Genomic DNA, 17500 nt, shown 5'->3' with positions numbered 1-17500 from the left:
TTACACACACAGACACATAGTGTAGACACATATGCAGACACTAGGGCTGGGTGACAAAATCAAATATCACAATATTTTTGACCAAATACCTCAATATCGATATTGCGACATATTGTAAGGATGACTATTGGTGCTTCCACGAAAGATTTGCAATATGAGATTTTTGATAAATAATCATCAGTAATGTGGATATAATGACTAAGTCTGAGGCAAATAATAGAACAGCTAGAACAGTCTCGTGAGTTCAGAACATTATATTACTTTACTGTAATGCAGCCTTTAAAACCAGGAATAGACAACACTTATGCCCGTATCACCATACAATATCCAAAATGTAAGACGATATCTAGTCTCGTATCACGATAAATATAATATTGATATATTGCCCAGCCCTAGCAGACACACATACATTATACACCCACACACACAGGACTACACAATGTGTGCACAAGGCCATGCCTACAGACACACAGGAATGTATAGGCACACACCCAATAGTTTTTCAAAACCAGAGAACATATATACAGACATGTAGACAAAACACAAAGATACATTGGACAACACACAGAAAAACAATAAACCCACCCACCCCCACGCGCACACACACACACACACACACACACACACACACACACACACACACACACACACACACACATGATCTTCAACATTTCCATCTCCTTGGCAGGGGAATGTGAACATTTATACACAAACACACACTGCGACAAACCCACAGGCACACCTACTGTACCTACACACAGATTAAGATGTATATATGTTAGGCACACATAGTGTACCTACACACAGATTAATAAGTTGTATATATTTGGCCGTTCTGTGTGTGTGTGTGTGTGTGTGTGTGTGTGTGTGTGTGTGTGTGTGTGTGTGTGTGTGTGTGTGTGTGTGTATGAAGGGATATAACAGGCATCAAAGAGCATAATGGCGAGAGGCGTTCTAAAAGCAGGGCAGGGTAGATAATGGCTTTGGCTAACAGTGTTTAGCTACATACATGTAGCACACACAATACATTAATGTGGGCCCGTCTCTCCCACTGTACCAGGCAACAGAAAGATGTCCTTCCATCCTCCAATTAGCCTTAAAGAGCATGGTGCAGGTAAAAAAAAAATGACAGTTAGGACTCAAGATTTGTTAGCCTGATATTCAGACTGCATTGTCAATTCATAAACTGTGGAGTGGGCGTCGCTTCGAAGGTCTGGAGCCAGGCTAAAGATTCTTATGAAAATACCCCCAAAAAACAAAAACAAAATTAAAACATGCCCCCAGGGCAGAAATATGGATTAAAAAGGTGGCATTATAATGCACATGCAAAAAAAGAAAAAAGCCTGCATCTAAAAAGGAGTCTAGATGCAGCTATGTGTGTGGGGGGAAAACAAAACAAAAGAGAATCCTAATTGCTACATAAAAGCCCTGCATATTAATGCAAAGGGGTCTCTAACCTGCAGCATGCTCTTTAACTAAAAGGCAGCATGCCTCCGCTAATGTATGCGCCAATGTATGGAAGTTGGTTTGTCAGGGGGAGCTTTGAACAGGGGAGAGCGCTTCTCATAAGGAGCTTTGAACAGGGGAGAGCTCTTCTCATAAGGAGCTTTGAACAGGGGACACCTCTTCTCATAAGGAGCTTTGAACAGGGGAGAGCTCTTCTCATAAGGGAGCTTTGAACAGGGGAGACCTCTTCTCATAAGGGAGCTTTGAACAGGGGAGACCTCTTCTCATAGGGGAGCTTTGAACAGGGGAGACCTCTTCTCATAGGAGAGCTTTGAACAGGGGAGACCTCTTCTCATAAGGAGCTTTGAACAGGGGACACCTCTTCTCATAAGGAGCTTTGAACAGGGGAGACCTCTTCTCATAAGGAGCTTTGAACAGGGGACACCTCTTCTCATAAGGGAATTGAGTGGAAGACAAGTGCACTAGAGGCAGAAAAGACTTATTAATGGAATGCAGAGGGATCGGTTGGTGAGTGTTTGTGTGTGTGTGTGTGTGTGTGTGTGTGTGTGTGTGTGTATGAGAGAGAATAGATAGAAGGGAAGCGGAGGGTGAGAGAAAGACAATACAAACAGAATGTGCTGTGTGTGTGTGCGTGTGCGCGTGCGTGTGTGTTTGTGTGGGCAGAACGTTCTGGGCTGTTATGTTCTGTATGTGAGCGACTGGGTGAATGTGTGTGTGTGTGTGTGTGTGTGCGTGTGTGTGTGTGTGTGTGTGTGTGTGAGTGTGTGTGTGTCTCTCTCTCTCTCTGTCTGACCTTGCTGAAGAGCAGGTTGAGCTGCTTGCCCGAGCCGTGGTATCCTCCCTGGGACAGGAAGAGCTTGACTTGCTCCTGAACCTGCTCCTCGTCCAGATGCCAGCAGTTCTCATCGTCCACACTGGCGCCTGCTGTGGGGTCCGGGGCCCCTGCATACACACACACACACACACGCAGGCACGCACGCACGCACACACACACACACACACGCGCACGCACACGCACGCTCATACACACACACACACACACACACACACACACACACACACACACACACACACTTGTATTACTATACTTGAAAGGATCTTCATTCTGGCCTACACAGTTACAAGGACAGTGACTGCAAGTCCAAGACAGCGAGTGGAACTGAGAAAAATGATCTTCAGCTGCATTGTTTGTCTTCTGTTCTGACAAAAGTATCCGTGGTCTGACTGCAACTAACTAAAAAAAAAATCATCAATTAATCCTAACTTAATATTGCTTTCCAGCAGACAAAAAATAGATATTTATGAAATGGAGAAACACATTTTGATAAATTACCAAAAACATGTCATTTGATGATTGTCATTTGATTCATTTTCTGTCCACAAAGCACTAGCACCTATGGGTCTTTTTTTATTATTAAAATGCAATCCAGTCACAATATTTAGCCTTTGTAAAAACACAACAAATAGTTGCCAGCAATTCCAACATGAATTGCTTAACCCCTAACCCGGGCTTTACTCACACTCATCACCACCATGCCTAATTGCTATGCCTTACCCTAACCTGATTATTTCTAAGCAAAACCCTCGAATTAAGCCAGAATGAGCCAACTTTGTAAATGTTCTTTATCTTTCTACCCTTGCAAGGCCATTTGGTCCTCATAAGTACAGACATACAAGAACATACAAATACACGTACACACACGGCATATATTTTTATTTTTATCTCTCAAAACGACTGTTGTTCTCTAGAGAGCAAAATGCTTTAAAACAGGGTGAAAAAGAAATTAAATGAAGACTGTTCTAAACACATAAATGTACACACACATGCACATACACATATTATCCCATGCAAACACACTGATTGAATAGGTGTAACTCAGTTAGATGCTTTAATCCAGATGACATGTTTTAGTTTTATAGAGGTATTGATGCAAGAGCTGGGAAATCAATAGGCCATCAAAAAAAACAGCAGCTGCACTGATAATGTGTTCTGTCTCTCTCGCTTTTCTGTCCTCCATCCTCAGAAGTTTCTCCATCCTTTCTTCAGCTCCATCTCTCTCCCCTTTAATCCACACCTCTGTCTTTTCCCCCTCTCTCTCCCTGTCCTCCACACCTCTACATGTATGTCTTTCCCCCCTCTCTCTCTCTGTCCTCCACACCTCTACATGTATGTCTTTCCCCCCTCTCTCTCTCTGTCCTCCACACCTCTATATGTATGTCTTTCCCCCCTCTCTCTCTCTGTCCTCCACACCTCTACATGTATGTCTTTCCCCCCTCTCTCTCTCTGTCCTCCACACCTCTACATGTATGTCTTTTCCCCCCTCTCTCTCTGTCCTCCACACCTCTACATGTATGTCTTTCCCCCTCTCTCTCTCTGTCCTCCACACCTCTACATGTATGTCTTCCCCCTCTCTCTCCCTGTCCTCCACACCTCTACATGTATGTCTTTTCCCCCTCTCTCTCTCTGTCCTCCACACCTCTACATGTATGTCTTTCCCCCCCCTCTCTCTCTGTCCTCCACACCTCTACATGTATGTCTTTTCCCCCCTCTCTCTCTGTCCTCCACACCTCTACATGTATGTCTTTCCCCCTCTCTCTCTCTGTCCTCCACACCTCTACATGTATGTATTTTCCCCCTCTCTCCCTCTGTCCTCCACACCTCTACATGTATGTCTTTCCCCCTCTCTCTCTCTGTCCTCCACACCTCTACATGTATGTCTTTTCCCCCCTCTCTCTCTCTGTCCTCCACACCTCTACATGTATGTCTTTCCCCCTCTCTCTCTCTGTCCTCCACACCTCTACATGTATGTCTTCCCCCTCTCTCTCCCTGTCCTCCACACCTCTACATGTATGTCTTTTCCCCCTCTCTCTCTCTGTCCTCCACACCTCTACATGTATGTCTTTTCCCCCTCTCTCTCTGTCCTCCACACTGTATGTCTTTCCCCCTCTCTCTCTCTGTCCTCCACACCTCTACATGTATGTCTTCCCCCTCTCTCTCCCTGTCCTCCACACCTCTACATGTATGTCTTTTCCCCCTCTCTCTCCCTGTCCTCCACACCTCTACATGTATGTCTTTTCCCCCTCTCTCTCTCTCTCTGTCCTCCACACCTCTACATGTATGTCTTTCCCCCCTCTCTCTCCCTGTCCTCCACACCTCTACATGTATGTCTTTCCCCCTCTCTCTCTCTGTCCTCCACACCTCTACATGTATGTCTTTTCCCCCTCTCTCTCCCTGTCGTCCACACCTCTACATGTATGTCTTTTCCCCCTCTCTCTCCCTGTCCTCCACACCTCTACATGTATGTATTTTCCCCCTCTCTCTCCCTGTCGTCCACACCTCTACATGTATGTCTTTTCCCCCTCTCTCTCTCTCTGTCCTCCACACCTCTACATGTATGTCTTTTCCCCTCTCTCTCCCTGTCCTCCACACCTCTACATGTATGTCTTTCCCCCTCTCTCTCTCTGTCCTCCACACCTCTACATGTATGTCTTTTCCCCCTCTCTCTCCCTGTCGTCCACACCTCTACATGTATGTATTTTCCCCCTCTCTCTCCCTGTCCTCCACACCTCTACATGTATGTCTTTTCCCCCTCTCTCTCCCTGTCGTCCACACCTCTACATGTATGTCTTTTCCCCCTCTCTCTCCCTGTCCTCCACACCTCTACATGTATGTCTTTCCCCCTCTCTCTCTCTGTCCTCCACACCTCTACATGTATGTCTTTTCCCCCTCTCTCTCCCTGTCGTCCACACCTCTACATGTATGTATTTTCCCCCTCTCTCTCCCTGTCCTCCACACCTCTACATGTATGTCTTTTCCCCCTCTCTCTCCCTGTCGTCCACACCTCTACATGTATGTCTTTCCCCCTCTCTCTCTCTGTCCTCCACACCTCTACATGTATGTCTTTTCCCCCTCTCTCTCCCTGTCCTCCACACCTCTACATGTATGTATTTTCCCCCTCTCTCTCCCTGTCGTCCACACCTCTACATGTATGTCTTTTCCCCCTCTCTCTCTCTCTGTCCTCCACACCTCTACATGTATGTCTTTTCCCCTCTCTCTCCCTGTCCTCCACACCTCTACATGTATGTCTTTCCCCCTCTCTCTCTCTGTCCTCCACACCTCTACATGTATGTCTTTTCCCCCTCTCTCTCCCTGTCGTCCACACCTCTACATGTATGTATTTTCCCCCTCTCTCTCCCTGTCCTCCACACCTCTACATGTATGTCTTTTCCCCCTCTCTCTCCCTGTCGTCCACACCTCTACATGTATGTCTTTCCCCCTCTCTCTCTCTGTCCTCCACACCTCTACATGTATGTCTTTTCCCCCTCTCTCTCCCTGTCCTCCACACCTCTACATGTATGTATTTTCCCCCTCTCTCTCCCTGTCGTCCACACCTCTACATGTATGTCTTTTCCCCCTCTCTCTCTCTCTGTCCTCCACACCTCTACATGTATGTCTTTTCCCCTCTCTCTCCCTGTCCTCCACACCTCTACATGTATGTCTTTCCCCCTCTCTCTCTCTGTCCTCCACACCTCTACATGTATGTCTTTCCCCCTCTCTCTCTCTGTCCTCCACACCTCTACATGTATGTCTTTTCCCCCTCTCTCTCCCTGTCGTCCACACCTCTACATGTATGTCTTTTCCCCCTCTCTCTCCCTGTCGTCCACACCTCTACATGTATGTCTTTTCCCCCTCTCTCTCCCTGTCGTCCACACCTCTACATGTATGTCTTTTCCCCCTCTCTCTCTCTGTCCTCCACACCTCTACATGTATGTATTTTCCCCCTCTCTCTCCCTGTCCTCCACACCTCTACATGTATGTATTTTCCCCCTCTCTCTCCCTGTCGTCCACACCTCTACATGTATGTATTTTCCCCCTCTCTCTCTCTGTCCTCCACACCTCTACATGTATGTATTTTCCCCCTCTCTCTCCCTGTCCTCCACACCTCTACATGTATGTATTTTCCCCCTCTCTCTCCCTGTCCTCCACACTGTATGTCTTCCCCCCCTCTCTCTCTGTCCTCCACACCTCTACATGTATGTCTTTCCCCCTCTCTCTCTCTGTCCTCCACACCTCTACATGTATGTCTTTCCCCCTCTCTCTCCCTGTCCTCCACACTGTATGTCTTTCCCCCTCTCTCTCTCTCTGTCCTCCACACCTCTACATGTATGTCTTCCCCCTCTCTCTCTCTGTCCTCCACACCTCTACATGTATGTCTTTCCCCCTCTCTCTCTCTCTGTCCTCCACACCTCTACATGTATGTCTTCCCCCTCTCTCTCTCTGTCCTCCACACCTCTACATGTATGTATTTTCCCCCTCTCTCTCCCTGTCCTCCACACCTCTACATGTATGTCTTTTACCCCTCTCTCTCTGTCCTCCACACCTCTACATGTATGTCTTTTCCCCCTCTCTCTCCCTGTCCTCCACACCTCTACATGTATGTCTTCATGTACATGTATGTCTCTGTCCTCCACACCTCTACATGTATGTCTTTCCCCCTCTCTCTCTCTCCCTGTCCTCCACACCTCTACATGTATGTCTTCATGTACATGTATGTCTCTCTGTCCTCCACACCTCTACATGTATGTCTTTCCCCCTCTCTCTCTCCCTGTCCTCCACACCTCTACATGTATGTCTTTCCCCCTCTCTCTCCCTGTCCTCCACACCTCTACATGTATGTCTTTCCCCCTCCCAAAGACTGTTCAAAAAGCTGTTCAAAACACGCACAAAACTGCCCAAGCAGTGCAGGACTATGGAAACAAGCTACCGTACTCTATCCACCTGCCCAAGCCCATTTTTCTCCGCACAATGCAACTCAAAAACAGCCCAATTGGTGGAAAACCGCCTAATCTGGCAACACTGTTCACCATACTTTTATCTCCTCTCTTTTAGTCTGTTTCTCTCTTGTCTTTCCACCTCTCTCTGTCTCTCATGTCATTGTTTCTCTCTTGTCTTTCCACCTCTCTCTGTCTCTCATTTCATTGTTTCTTGCTCTATCTATCCTCAGAAGTAAATAAAAAAGAAAAAGAGAAGAAAAAAGGACTTGATAAATAGACATTTGCTTTTCTGTGCCCCCGTGTCTCTTCCCCTTCCATTTCTCTTCCTCTGTCTCCTTACAGGTAAACAGCAAGTACACCATCCATAACAAGAGATATGAACCTCTCTTTCCCTCTCTCCTTACCTCTCTGTCTCTGTCTCTGTCTCCTTACCTCTCTGTCTCTGTCTCTCTCTCTCCTTACCTCTCTGTCTCTCTCTCTGTCTGTCTCTCTCTCTCCTTACCTCTCTGTCTCTGTCTCTGTCTCCGTCTGTCTCTCTCTCTCCTTACCTCTCTGTCTCTCTCTCCGTCTGTCTCTCTCTCTCTTATTACCTCTCTGTCTCTCTCTCCGTCTGTGTCTCTCTCTCTTATTACCTCTCCGTCTGTCTCTCTCTCTCCTTACCTCTCTGTCTCTCTCTCCGTCTGTCTCTCTCTCTCCTTACCTCTCTGTCTCTCTCTCCGTCTGTCTCTCTCTCTCCTTACCTCTCTGTCTCTGTCTCTCTCTCCGTCTGTCTCTCTCTCTCCTTACCTCTCTGTCTCTGTCTCTCTCTCCGTCTGTCTCTCTCTCTCCTTACCTCTCTGTCTCTGTCTCTCTCTCCGTCTGTCTCTCTCTCTCCTTACCTCTCCGTCTCTGTCTCTCTCTCCGTCTGTCTCTCTCTCTCATTACCTCTCCGTCTGTCTCTCTCTCTCTCTCTCTCTCTCTCTCTGTCTCTCTCTCAGAGGTAAATAACGGGTCTATAGTGTTGATTAGAGGCACACAGTCTCTCCTTTACTGCCTGGATCACACTTAATGAGCAGCATTGATCCTGCCAGACTTTACCTTTATCACACAGTCAATATACGCATGCACGTACAGGCAGGAACACACACACACACACACACACACACACACACACACACACACACAAACATACGCACATGCACACACACGCGCACACACACATGCCCGCATCCCCCGCCATCCACACCCCCACCCCCACCCCAAAATTCCCCCTGCTGTCCCGGTCGTTGCTCCACCCCCTTTCCCGATTTGGGGAGAGTTGTAGACTAGCACATGCTTCCTCCGATACGTGCACTCGCCAGCTCCTTCTTTTATCACCTGACAGCGAGGAGTTTCACCAGCAGGATGTAGCGCGTGGGAGGATCACATTATTCCCAGTTTCCCTCTCCACCGAACAGGCGCCCCGACCGACCAGAGGAGGCGTTAGTGCAGCGACCAGCACACATACCCTTCCCACCTGCAGACACGGCCAATTGTGCCTGTATGGACGCCCGACCAAGTCGGAGCGGAGGTAACACTGGGGCTCGAACCTGCAACCCTTGTGTTGGTAGGCACTGGGCAGGGAATCTACCACTGCACTACCCGGATGCCCTTCACACTCATTAACACAAACCCTCACCGTGGACCTGGTTGATCTCGGAGTTCTGCGACAGGATTTCGTCTGCAAGTTTCTGCGCGGTGGGCAGCACCTCGGTGTGGTGGACCGATATCAGGTACTGGACGAACTTCTGCAGCTGGTCCCTGCTCATCTGGAAAAGAGTCTCCGAGATGGGCAGGTGGAGTTTGACCTGCTCGGGTTTCCGTACGCGATAGAGGGACAGCGCCACCACGTGGGCGCAGTAGAAGATGTCTTTGTTGCCGCAGGTGCACGTCACCGCCGTGATCTTGCAGCGGTCGAAGCTGACGCTGACGCTGCAGACGAGCTCCGGGGACGAGGGCGTGGCCGGATCCGTCACCGTGCCGCTAAGGTGGAAACCTGACAGAGACAGAGAGGAAAAGAGTTTTAAAACTTATGTAGAGGCAATGAGGCATGCTTCCTGCCTCGGCAGAATAAAATGTTGGCGGCATTTTACATGTGTAAAAACCACGATATATGTACAATATCTATCTATCTATATATAAAATTTAGTATGTGGGCACTGTCTGTTTCAAGTTCTGTGTTCGGCCACAGCTATGCCGTTTTACGTGCGATCGGGCTGAAACCTTCAGGGTGTGTAAAGGGCACCCGTTTTTAAATTAGGCTAATGATGTGATGTCATCAGTGATGTCATCAGTGATGATGTCATCAGTGATGATGTCAAAAGTGATGTCATAAGGGCACGCACGCACGCACACAAACACACACACACACACACACACAGGAGGCATTGTGACAAGACTGATCAGTGATGTCACACACACAAGGAGGCATTGTGACAAGACTGATCAGTGATGTCATAGAGAGGCACACACACACACACACACACACACACACACACACACACAGATGATGTCATCAGTGATATAATGGGGCACACACACACATTGCATTGTTATTGCATTGTGACAGCACTGATGCAATAACATTTAGTGAGCACCCCACCTATTTAACCTCCTCCCATCAGGCAGGAGATACAGGAGTATGAAGAGTAGAACATCTCGCTTCAGAGATAGCACCTACCTCCAAGCCATAAGGCACTTGAATTTGCACTGACACATTACCGTTGTCACTTTAAACTGTATGCACCTTAAACTGTATGCACTTTCTACTGTATATGCTGTAGCTGACAACTGTTCCTGTATGTTCCTGTCGCTGGCTGCTATGTTTTTTGTTTGTCTCTGAGAGTGAACCAAGACAAATTCCTATCAACTTTTGTTGACATGGCAATAAATCTTTTGAATCTTGAACACACACACACCCGCACGTGCCAACAGGGCAGGCGAGGCCACGCAGCAGCCGAGCTACGGGCGAGGCCACGCAGCCTACCTAGTGACTGTACATTTGAAACAAAACGTTAGCAAAATAAGCTTAAAACGTTTTTATGTTCATCATTTTATTATAGCATTTTATGTCTACAATCTCACCACATGACATTTAATTCTGGCGACTCGGCTGGTCTCCCCTTGCTTCGTTCCTTTTGGCTCTTTTCTGTGTCATTTAGCCATTAAGTAATTTAGCCATTTTCAGTCATGAGGTTTTGCCCAGAACATCAGATTGTTGCAGAAAGATCAGATAATGAACCAATAGTTATTAATAGGTAAGTCATTAAGAGTGTATACAAAGTTCAGGCTAAACATCTATTGAGTGGAAAAATGAGAACTAGATGACTTGATCAACTCATTGAATGTGGCCCATTAGTAAATTACATAATGGAAGCTATCTCTTTGAAAGAGGAGGCAGTGAAGTTGGTGCCAGATATGTGAAGGAGATTCGGTTAGCCACAATTGCCGGCCAAAGGCTGCCTGTCATGAGAGTGTGATCAGGAGCAGCTACAGGCCACGAGCCCGACACGCATCTAGAGACAACAAGTTAGTCAGCAGCCCACTGCTACAGGCCACGAGCCCGACACGCATCTAGAGACAACAAGTTAGCCAGCAGACCACTCCTACAGGCCACGAGCCTGACACGCATCTAGAGACAACAAGTTAGCCAGCAGCCCACTACTACAGGCCACGAGCCTGACACGCATCTAGAGACAACAAGTTAGCTAGCAGCCCACTGCTACAGGCCACGAGCCTGACACGCATCTAGAGACAACAAGTTAGCCAGCAGCCCACTGCTACAGGCCACGAGCCTGACACGCATCTAGAGACAACAAGTTAGCTAGCAGCCCACTGCTACAGGCCACGGGCCTGACACGCATCTAGAGACAACAAGTTAGCCAGCAGCCCACTGCTACAGGCCACGAGCCTGACATGCATCTAGAGACAACAAGTTAGCCAGCAGCCCACTGCTACAGGCCACGAGCCTGACACGCATCTAGAGACAACAAGTTAGCCAGCAGCCCACTACTACAGGCCATGAGCCTGACACGCATCTAGAGACAACAAGTTAGCTAGCAGCCCACTGCTACAGGCCACAAGCCTGACACGCATCTAGAGACAACAAGTTAGCTAGCAGCCCACTGCTACAGGCCACAAGCCTGACACGCATCTAGAGACAACAAGTTAGCTAGCAGCCCACTGCTACAGGCCACGAGCCTGACATGCATCTAGAGACAACAAGTTAGCCAGCAGCCCACTGCTACAGGCCACGAGCCTGACATGCATCTAGAGACAACAAGTTAGCCAGCAGCCCACTGCTACAGGCCACGAGCCTGACACGCATCTAGAGACAACAAGTTAGCTAGCAGCCCACTGCTACAGGCCACAAGCCTGACACGCATCTAGAGACAACAAGTTAGCTAGCAGCCCACTGCTACAGGCCACGGGCCTGACACGCATCTAGAGACAACAAGTTAGCCAGCAGCCCACTGCTACAGGCCACGAGCCTGACATGCATCTAGAGACAACAAGTTAGCCAGCAGCCCACTGCTACAGGCCACGAGCCTGACACGCATCTAGAGACAACAAGTTAGCTAGCAGCCCACTGCTACAGGCCACAAGCCTGACACGCATCTAGAGACAACAAATTAGCCAGCAGCCCACTCCTACAGGCCACGAGCCTGACACGCATCTAGAGACAACAAGTTAGCTAGCAGCCCACTGCTACAGGCCACAAGCCTGACACGCATCTAGAGACAACAAGTTAGCTAGCAGCCCACTGCTACAGGCCACGAGCCGACACGCATCTAGAGACAACAAGTTAGCCAGCAGCCCACTGCTACAGGCCACGAGCCTGACATGCATCTAGAGACAACAAGTTAGCCAGCAGCCCACTGCTACAGGCCACGAGCCTGACACGCATCTAGAGACAACAAGTTAGCTAGCAGCCCACTGCTACAGGCCACAAGCCTGACACGCATCTAGAGACAACAAGTTAGCTAGCAGCCCACTGCTACAGGCCACGAGCCTGACACGCATCTAGAGACAACAAGTTAGCTAGCAGCCCACTGCTACAGGCTATGAGCCCGACACGCATCTAGAGACAACAAGTTAGCTAGCAGCCCACTCCTACAGGCCACGGGCCCGACACGCATCTAGAGACAACAAGTTAGCCAGCAGCCCACTGCTACAGGCCACGAGCCTGACACGCATCTAGAGACAACAAGTTAGCTAGCAGCCCACTGCTACAGGCCACAAGCCTGACACGCATCTAGAGACAACAAGTTAGCTAGCAGCCCACTCCTACAGGCCACGAGCCTGACACGCATCTAGAGACAACAAGTTAGCTAGCAGCCCACTGCTACAGGCCACGAGCCTGACACGCATCTAGAGACAACAAGTTAGCTAGCAGCCCACTGCTACAGGCCATGAGCCCGACACGCATCTAGAGACAACAAGTTAGCTAGCAGCCCACTGCTACAGGCCACGAGCCTGACACGCATCTAGAGACAACAAGTTAGCTAGCAGCCCACTGCTACAGGCCACGAGCCTGACACGCATCTAGAGACAACAAGTTAGCTAGCAGCCCACTGCTACAGGCCACGAGCCTGACACGCATCTAGAGACAACAAGTTAGCTAGCAGCCCACTGCTACAGGCCACGAGCCTGACACGCATCTAGAGACAACAAGTTAGCTAGCAGCCCACTGCTACAGGCCACGAGCCTGACACGCATCTAGAGACAACAAGTTAGCTAGCAGCCCACTGCTACAGGCCACGAGCCTGACACGCATCTAGAGACAACAAGTTAGCCAGCAGCCCACTGCTACAGGCCACGAGCCTGACACGCATCTAGAGACAACAAGTTAGTCAGCAGCCCACTGCTACAGGCCACGAGCCCGACACGCATCTAGAGACAACCAGTTAGCTAGCAGCCCACTGCTACAGGCCATGAGCCCGACACGCATCTAGAGACAACAAGTTAGCTAGCAGCCCACTGCTACAGGCCATGAGCCCGACACGCATCTAGAGACAACCAGTTAGCTAGCAGCCCACTCCTACAGGCCACGAGCCTGACACGCATCTAGAGACAACAAGTTAGCCAGCAGCCCACTGCTACAGGCCACGAGCCTGACACGCATCTAGAGACAACAAGTTAGCTAGCAGCCCACTGCTACAGGCCATGAGCCCGACACGCATCTAGAGACAACAAGTTAGCCAGCAGCCCACTGCTACAGGCCACGAGCCTGACACGCATCTAGAGACAACAAGTTAGCTAGCAGCCCACTGCTACAGGCCACGAGCCTGACACGCATCTAGAGACAACAAGTTAGCTAGCAGCCCACTGCTACAGGCCACGAGCCTGACACGCATCTAGAGACAACAAGTTAGCTAGCAGCCCACTGCTACAGGCCACGAGCCTGACACGCATCTAGAGACAACAAGTTAGCCAGCAGCCCACTGCTACAGGCCACGAGCCTGACACGCATCTAGAGACAACAAGTTAGTCAGCAGCCCACTGCTACAGGCCACGAGCCCGACACGCATCTAGAGACAACCAGTTAGCTAGCAGCCCACTGCTACAGGCCATGAGCCCGACACGCATCTAGAGACAACAAGTTAGCTAGCAGCCCACTGCTACAGGCCATGAGCCCGACACGCATCTAGAGACAACCAGTTAGCTAGCAGCCCACTCCTACAGGCCACGAGCCTGACACGCATCTAGAGACAACAAGTTAGCCAGCAGCCCACTGCTACAGGCCACGAGCCTGACACGCATCTAGAGACAACAAGTTAGCTAGCAGCCCACTGCTACAGGCCATGAGCCCGACACGCATCTAGAGACAACAAGTTAGCCAGCAGCCCACTGCTACAGGCCACGAGCCTGACACGCATCTAGAGGCTACAAACGCCACACCATTTCCTCATTTAACAGTGCTTGTCGCTTTTGAAATGGAGGGACAATCAAATGTCCCCCCACCGACATGATTGCAAGTTCTGTAAACAACACGATAGCGTCATTGTGTAATGGACATGAGTGCACCGGCACAAGCCACCTAGTGTTTCGGAGGTGTACTGCAGCCAACACGCCGAGTTACATTGGAGTATGTACTGTTGCCGCTAGTTGGCGGCAAGGCTCCAAGTCGAGGCTGCGCAGAACCCTGTCAGCGCCTTAACAGCTCCCTTAGCCCCAGGCTAAGAGAATCTTTGAATATAACAATGCTTTTCCCAGTGGATGCTTGAAGCTTTAACCCTGTTAAACTCGCGTGGTTTTGGTTCTTAGCGCCACAAGATCTCTTAAACATCTGTAAACATGAATATATATTTCTTCAAATCGGGACCTTGTGTATCGGAAATCGTGTCGAATCGGGAAATCGGCGTCACGATACCCAGCAGCCCTAAGAGAGAGGGGGAAGTGAGAGGAAAGCGTGGCTGTTGCGGTATCAATAATAAAGCCGTTCATTTGAATATAGCGTTTGATCTCTCTGACTGCGTGTATCCAGAGGCGCGGACGGTCATTATTATGCGGCGATGAATATTCATTCACGAGCGGGGCGGGGTCCCCGGCAGTGGCCCTAAAACACACACGGACGAGCATAAAGAGAGACGCGTGTACGCACACACACACACACACACAGAGTCGACTCGCAGCGTGAGATCATGCATTTATTAATGGTGGGGGAGTGGTTAGCAGAGACAGAGAGCAGCTTATGAATGCATTGATGTGCTCAGGAGGAGAGGGCCTGTGAGATGCATGTGTGGACCAGGCAAAGACATACATCCCCCAAATCTGTTTATCAAAGGGCTGAGCGCAGAGCAGCAGCGCGTGCTATCAAGCATGTTTTACACAAATATCAAAGCCTTTTGCACATCTCTACATGGGAGCCTAGATTGGGAAGGAAGGAGGAGGGGGCGGGGCGGGGCGGGGGAGTTGAATATTTCATAGCGTATATACTATAGATGGGAATGGGATGAGGGGTGCACTACGCAAGCTGAACACAGGTCAGTCAACGTATAGCTGTTCCTTCTCCTTGACGGTTAAGGGCCGGACTACTGCAGCTGAATAAGAAGAAAACCAAGAAAGAGATATACATATTTATAGGAATTGATTGGCTTATTTATTGTATTTACTTTTTCTTACATTTACTCATGTGAATTGTAAATCTAAGTTACACTATTTGAATTTGTCGACCGCGCTTTGGCAATACAGTATGTACTTTTGTATTTCATGCCAATAAAGCACCTTGAATTGAATTGAATTGAATTGAATTGAAAGAGAGAGGAGAAGGGGGAGGGATCAAGTAGGGTCACAACCTTTGAATGTAACCTTGGCTATGTCCTTAGGCTGCATTCAAAAGCAAAATAGGTGGCAGTGATGGTGCTTGTTCTCTTCAAGTGATCATCTTGGTTGAGCTAGGCTACATTCACTTTCTCCTTTGTGTTGTGAAGCTCCCAGGAGCAGTTTGAATGGTCCAATAGAGAGACGGAGAGATGGTCAGCCAAGCCATTCAAATATTCTCTGTAAGACCTAGCCCCAGGCCACTGATTGAAAGACTTTGTCCAGCATTTGCATCTATTAAAATTCAATTGAAAGTGTTTTTTTTTATTATATTAGCACGGAGGTTGAAAGAGTTCAAAATATCGCCAAAGCGTAAAAACAGAAATAACCATGTTTCGCCATGTGTGCCCTTTTGCTCAGCCTTATCTCTCCAGAACTGAGAAGTGTTGGCTGCAAATATCCAACGTGCCGCTCTCCAGAACATTGCCATGGAGATTATGCTTTTCCATTCTAAAAGCCAGCTGGCAGAGGAAATACATATTCGTTAAAAATAAATATCCACGGAAGAGGGGTGTGGACCTAATACGGCAGCCAGTCGCAACTGCAGTGATGGAGGCCGACATGTCTCCAGCTGACAGAGAGCCAATCAGAGGCCCTCTGTAAACGAGACAAAAAGCTTTACACACCGCAGCTGGTTGCAGGATTCAAATATGAGAGGTGGCTCACTTAGCTCTGTGAAAACACACAGATGATGAGCAACGGCTTTCAATACCTGCTGATACATGGTGTGTGTGTGTGTCTGTGTGCGTGTGTGTGTGTGCGTGTGTGTGTGTGTGTGTGTGTGTGTGTGTGTGTGCGCGTGCGTGTGTGTGCGTGTGTGCGCGTGCGTGTGTGTGCGTGCGTGTTTCAGAGTAGCCCCTAGTCCAGAGAGGGGAGAGCAAAAAAGAGAACATCAAAAACATGTGGGGCTCAGAGGGCTCAAAGAAAAATCAACCTCTGATACACGCATGCACGGCGCACGGACGCACGCACGCACACACACACACACACAGAAGCGCGCGCACGCACACACACATCAGCCTGTCGTAAAAACAGCTGCACTCTCTTTTGCATTTTTTTCTTCTGTTTCCCACAGGGAAAATTAACACAGAGATATTTTGTAGATTCAAAACACATGGAGTATGGAAAAACAAAATACTGATAAAAGACTTATCCCCATGTTCTAAACCCAAAGTCTGTTTGTGAAACTGTTGCCCTGGCTTGAATGGACACTCTCTCCTTCCAACCAACCCCCCCACACACTCATTTCATCCCCCCCTCCCTCCCTCCACATTCCCACAGCCCTCTCTCTGACAGATGGGTAGGTAATGAGTTTCGCCTTTCCCCGTCCAATCGTCTGGGCACCAAAAACTGCCCCCCACGCCAAAAAATGCCCTTTTAATTTAGCCAAGCGCTGAGTACAGGGATATTACTGTTTAGGTACACGCACACATGCGCGCGCGCACGCACGCATGCACGCACGCGCACACACACACACACACACACACACACACACACACACACACACACACACACACACACACACACACACACACACACACACACACACACACACACACACACACACACACACACACACACACACACACACACACACACACACACACACCACCCAGGACTGGTTGGGTGGGTATGAAGCCTTCAATGTCTCATGTGCTAGCTATTAGAGAGCCTGGTTTCCCCTCAACCCCGTCGCCTCCCCCCCCCCCCCCCGGTGCTCCTCAGGGCTCTCTCTGTGTGCATGTTGGAGAGGCCAGGGCAGCCTTTCAAAGGAACCATGGCGGCCATTTTTAGAACAAGGCCTCAGTGAGGTTGCCCTAGAAACCCCTCCTGACCGCCCTGGTGAAATCACACTTGGCTGGAAGAAGCGCTGTGCGAGAGAGCGAGAGAAGAAACTGTGTGTGAAAGAGTGAGCGAG

At 49.1% G+C, this 17500-nt stretch overlaps 1 protein-coding gene across 1 annotated transcript in view; it reads right to left on the bottom strand.

Annotated features, from left to right (window-relative positions):
* LOC310783706 (zinc finger SWIM domain-containing protein 6-like) overlaps positions 1 to 17500 on the bottom strand; it is a gene marked incomplete at its 5' end in the record, with an annotated part of 92016 nt that overhangs the window by 32308 nt on the left and 42208 nt on the right. The window contains 2 exons of the mRNA XM_083644629.1: positions 2261 to 2409; positions 8900 to 9256. Of these exons, the coding sequence (XP_083500755.1) occupies positions 2261 to 2409; positions 8900 to 9256 (506 nt within the window). The remainder of the gene's footprint in view (positions 1 to 2260; positions 2410 to 8899; positions 9257 to 17500) is intronic.

This window comes from Poromitra crassiceps (assembly GCF_964638095.1).
Source record: "Poromitra crassiceps genome assembly, chromosome: 10".
Taxonomy (NCBI): domain Eukaryota; kingdom Metazoa; phylum Chordata; class Actinopteri; order Beryciformes; family Melamphaidae; genus Poromitra; species Poromitra crassiceps.
Note: the sequence above shows the minus strand (reverse complement) of the source record. Positions and strands in the feature narration are given on the sequence as shown.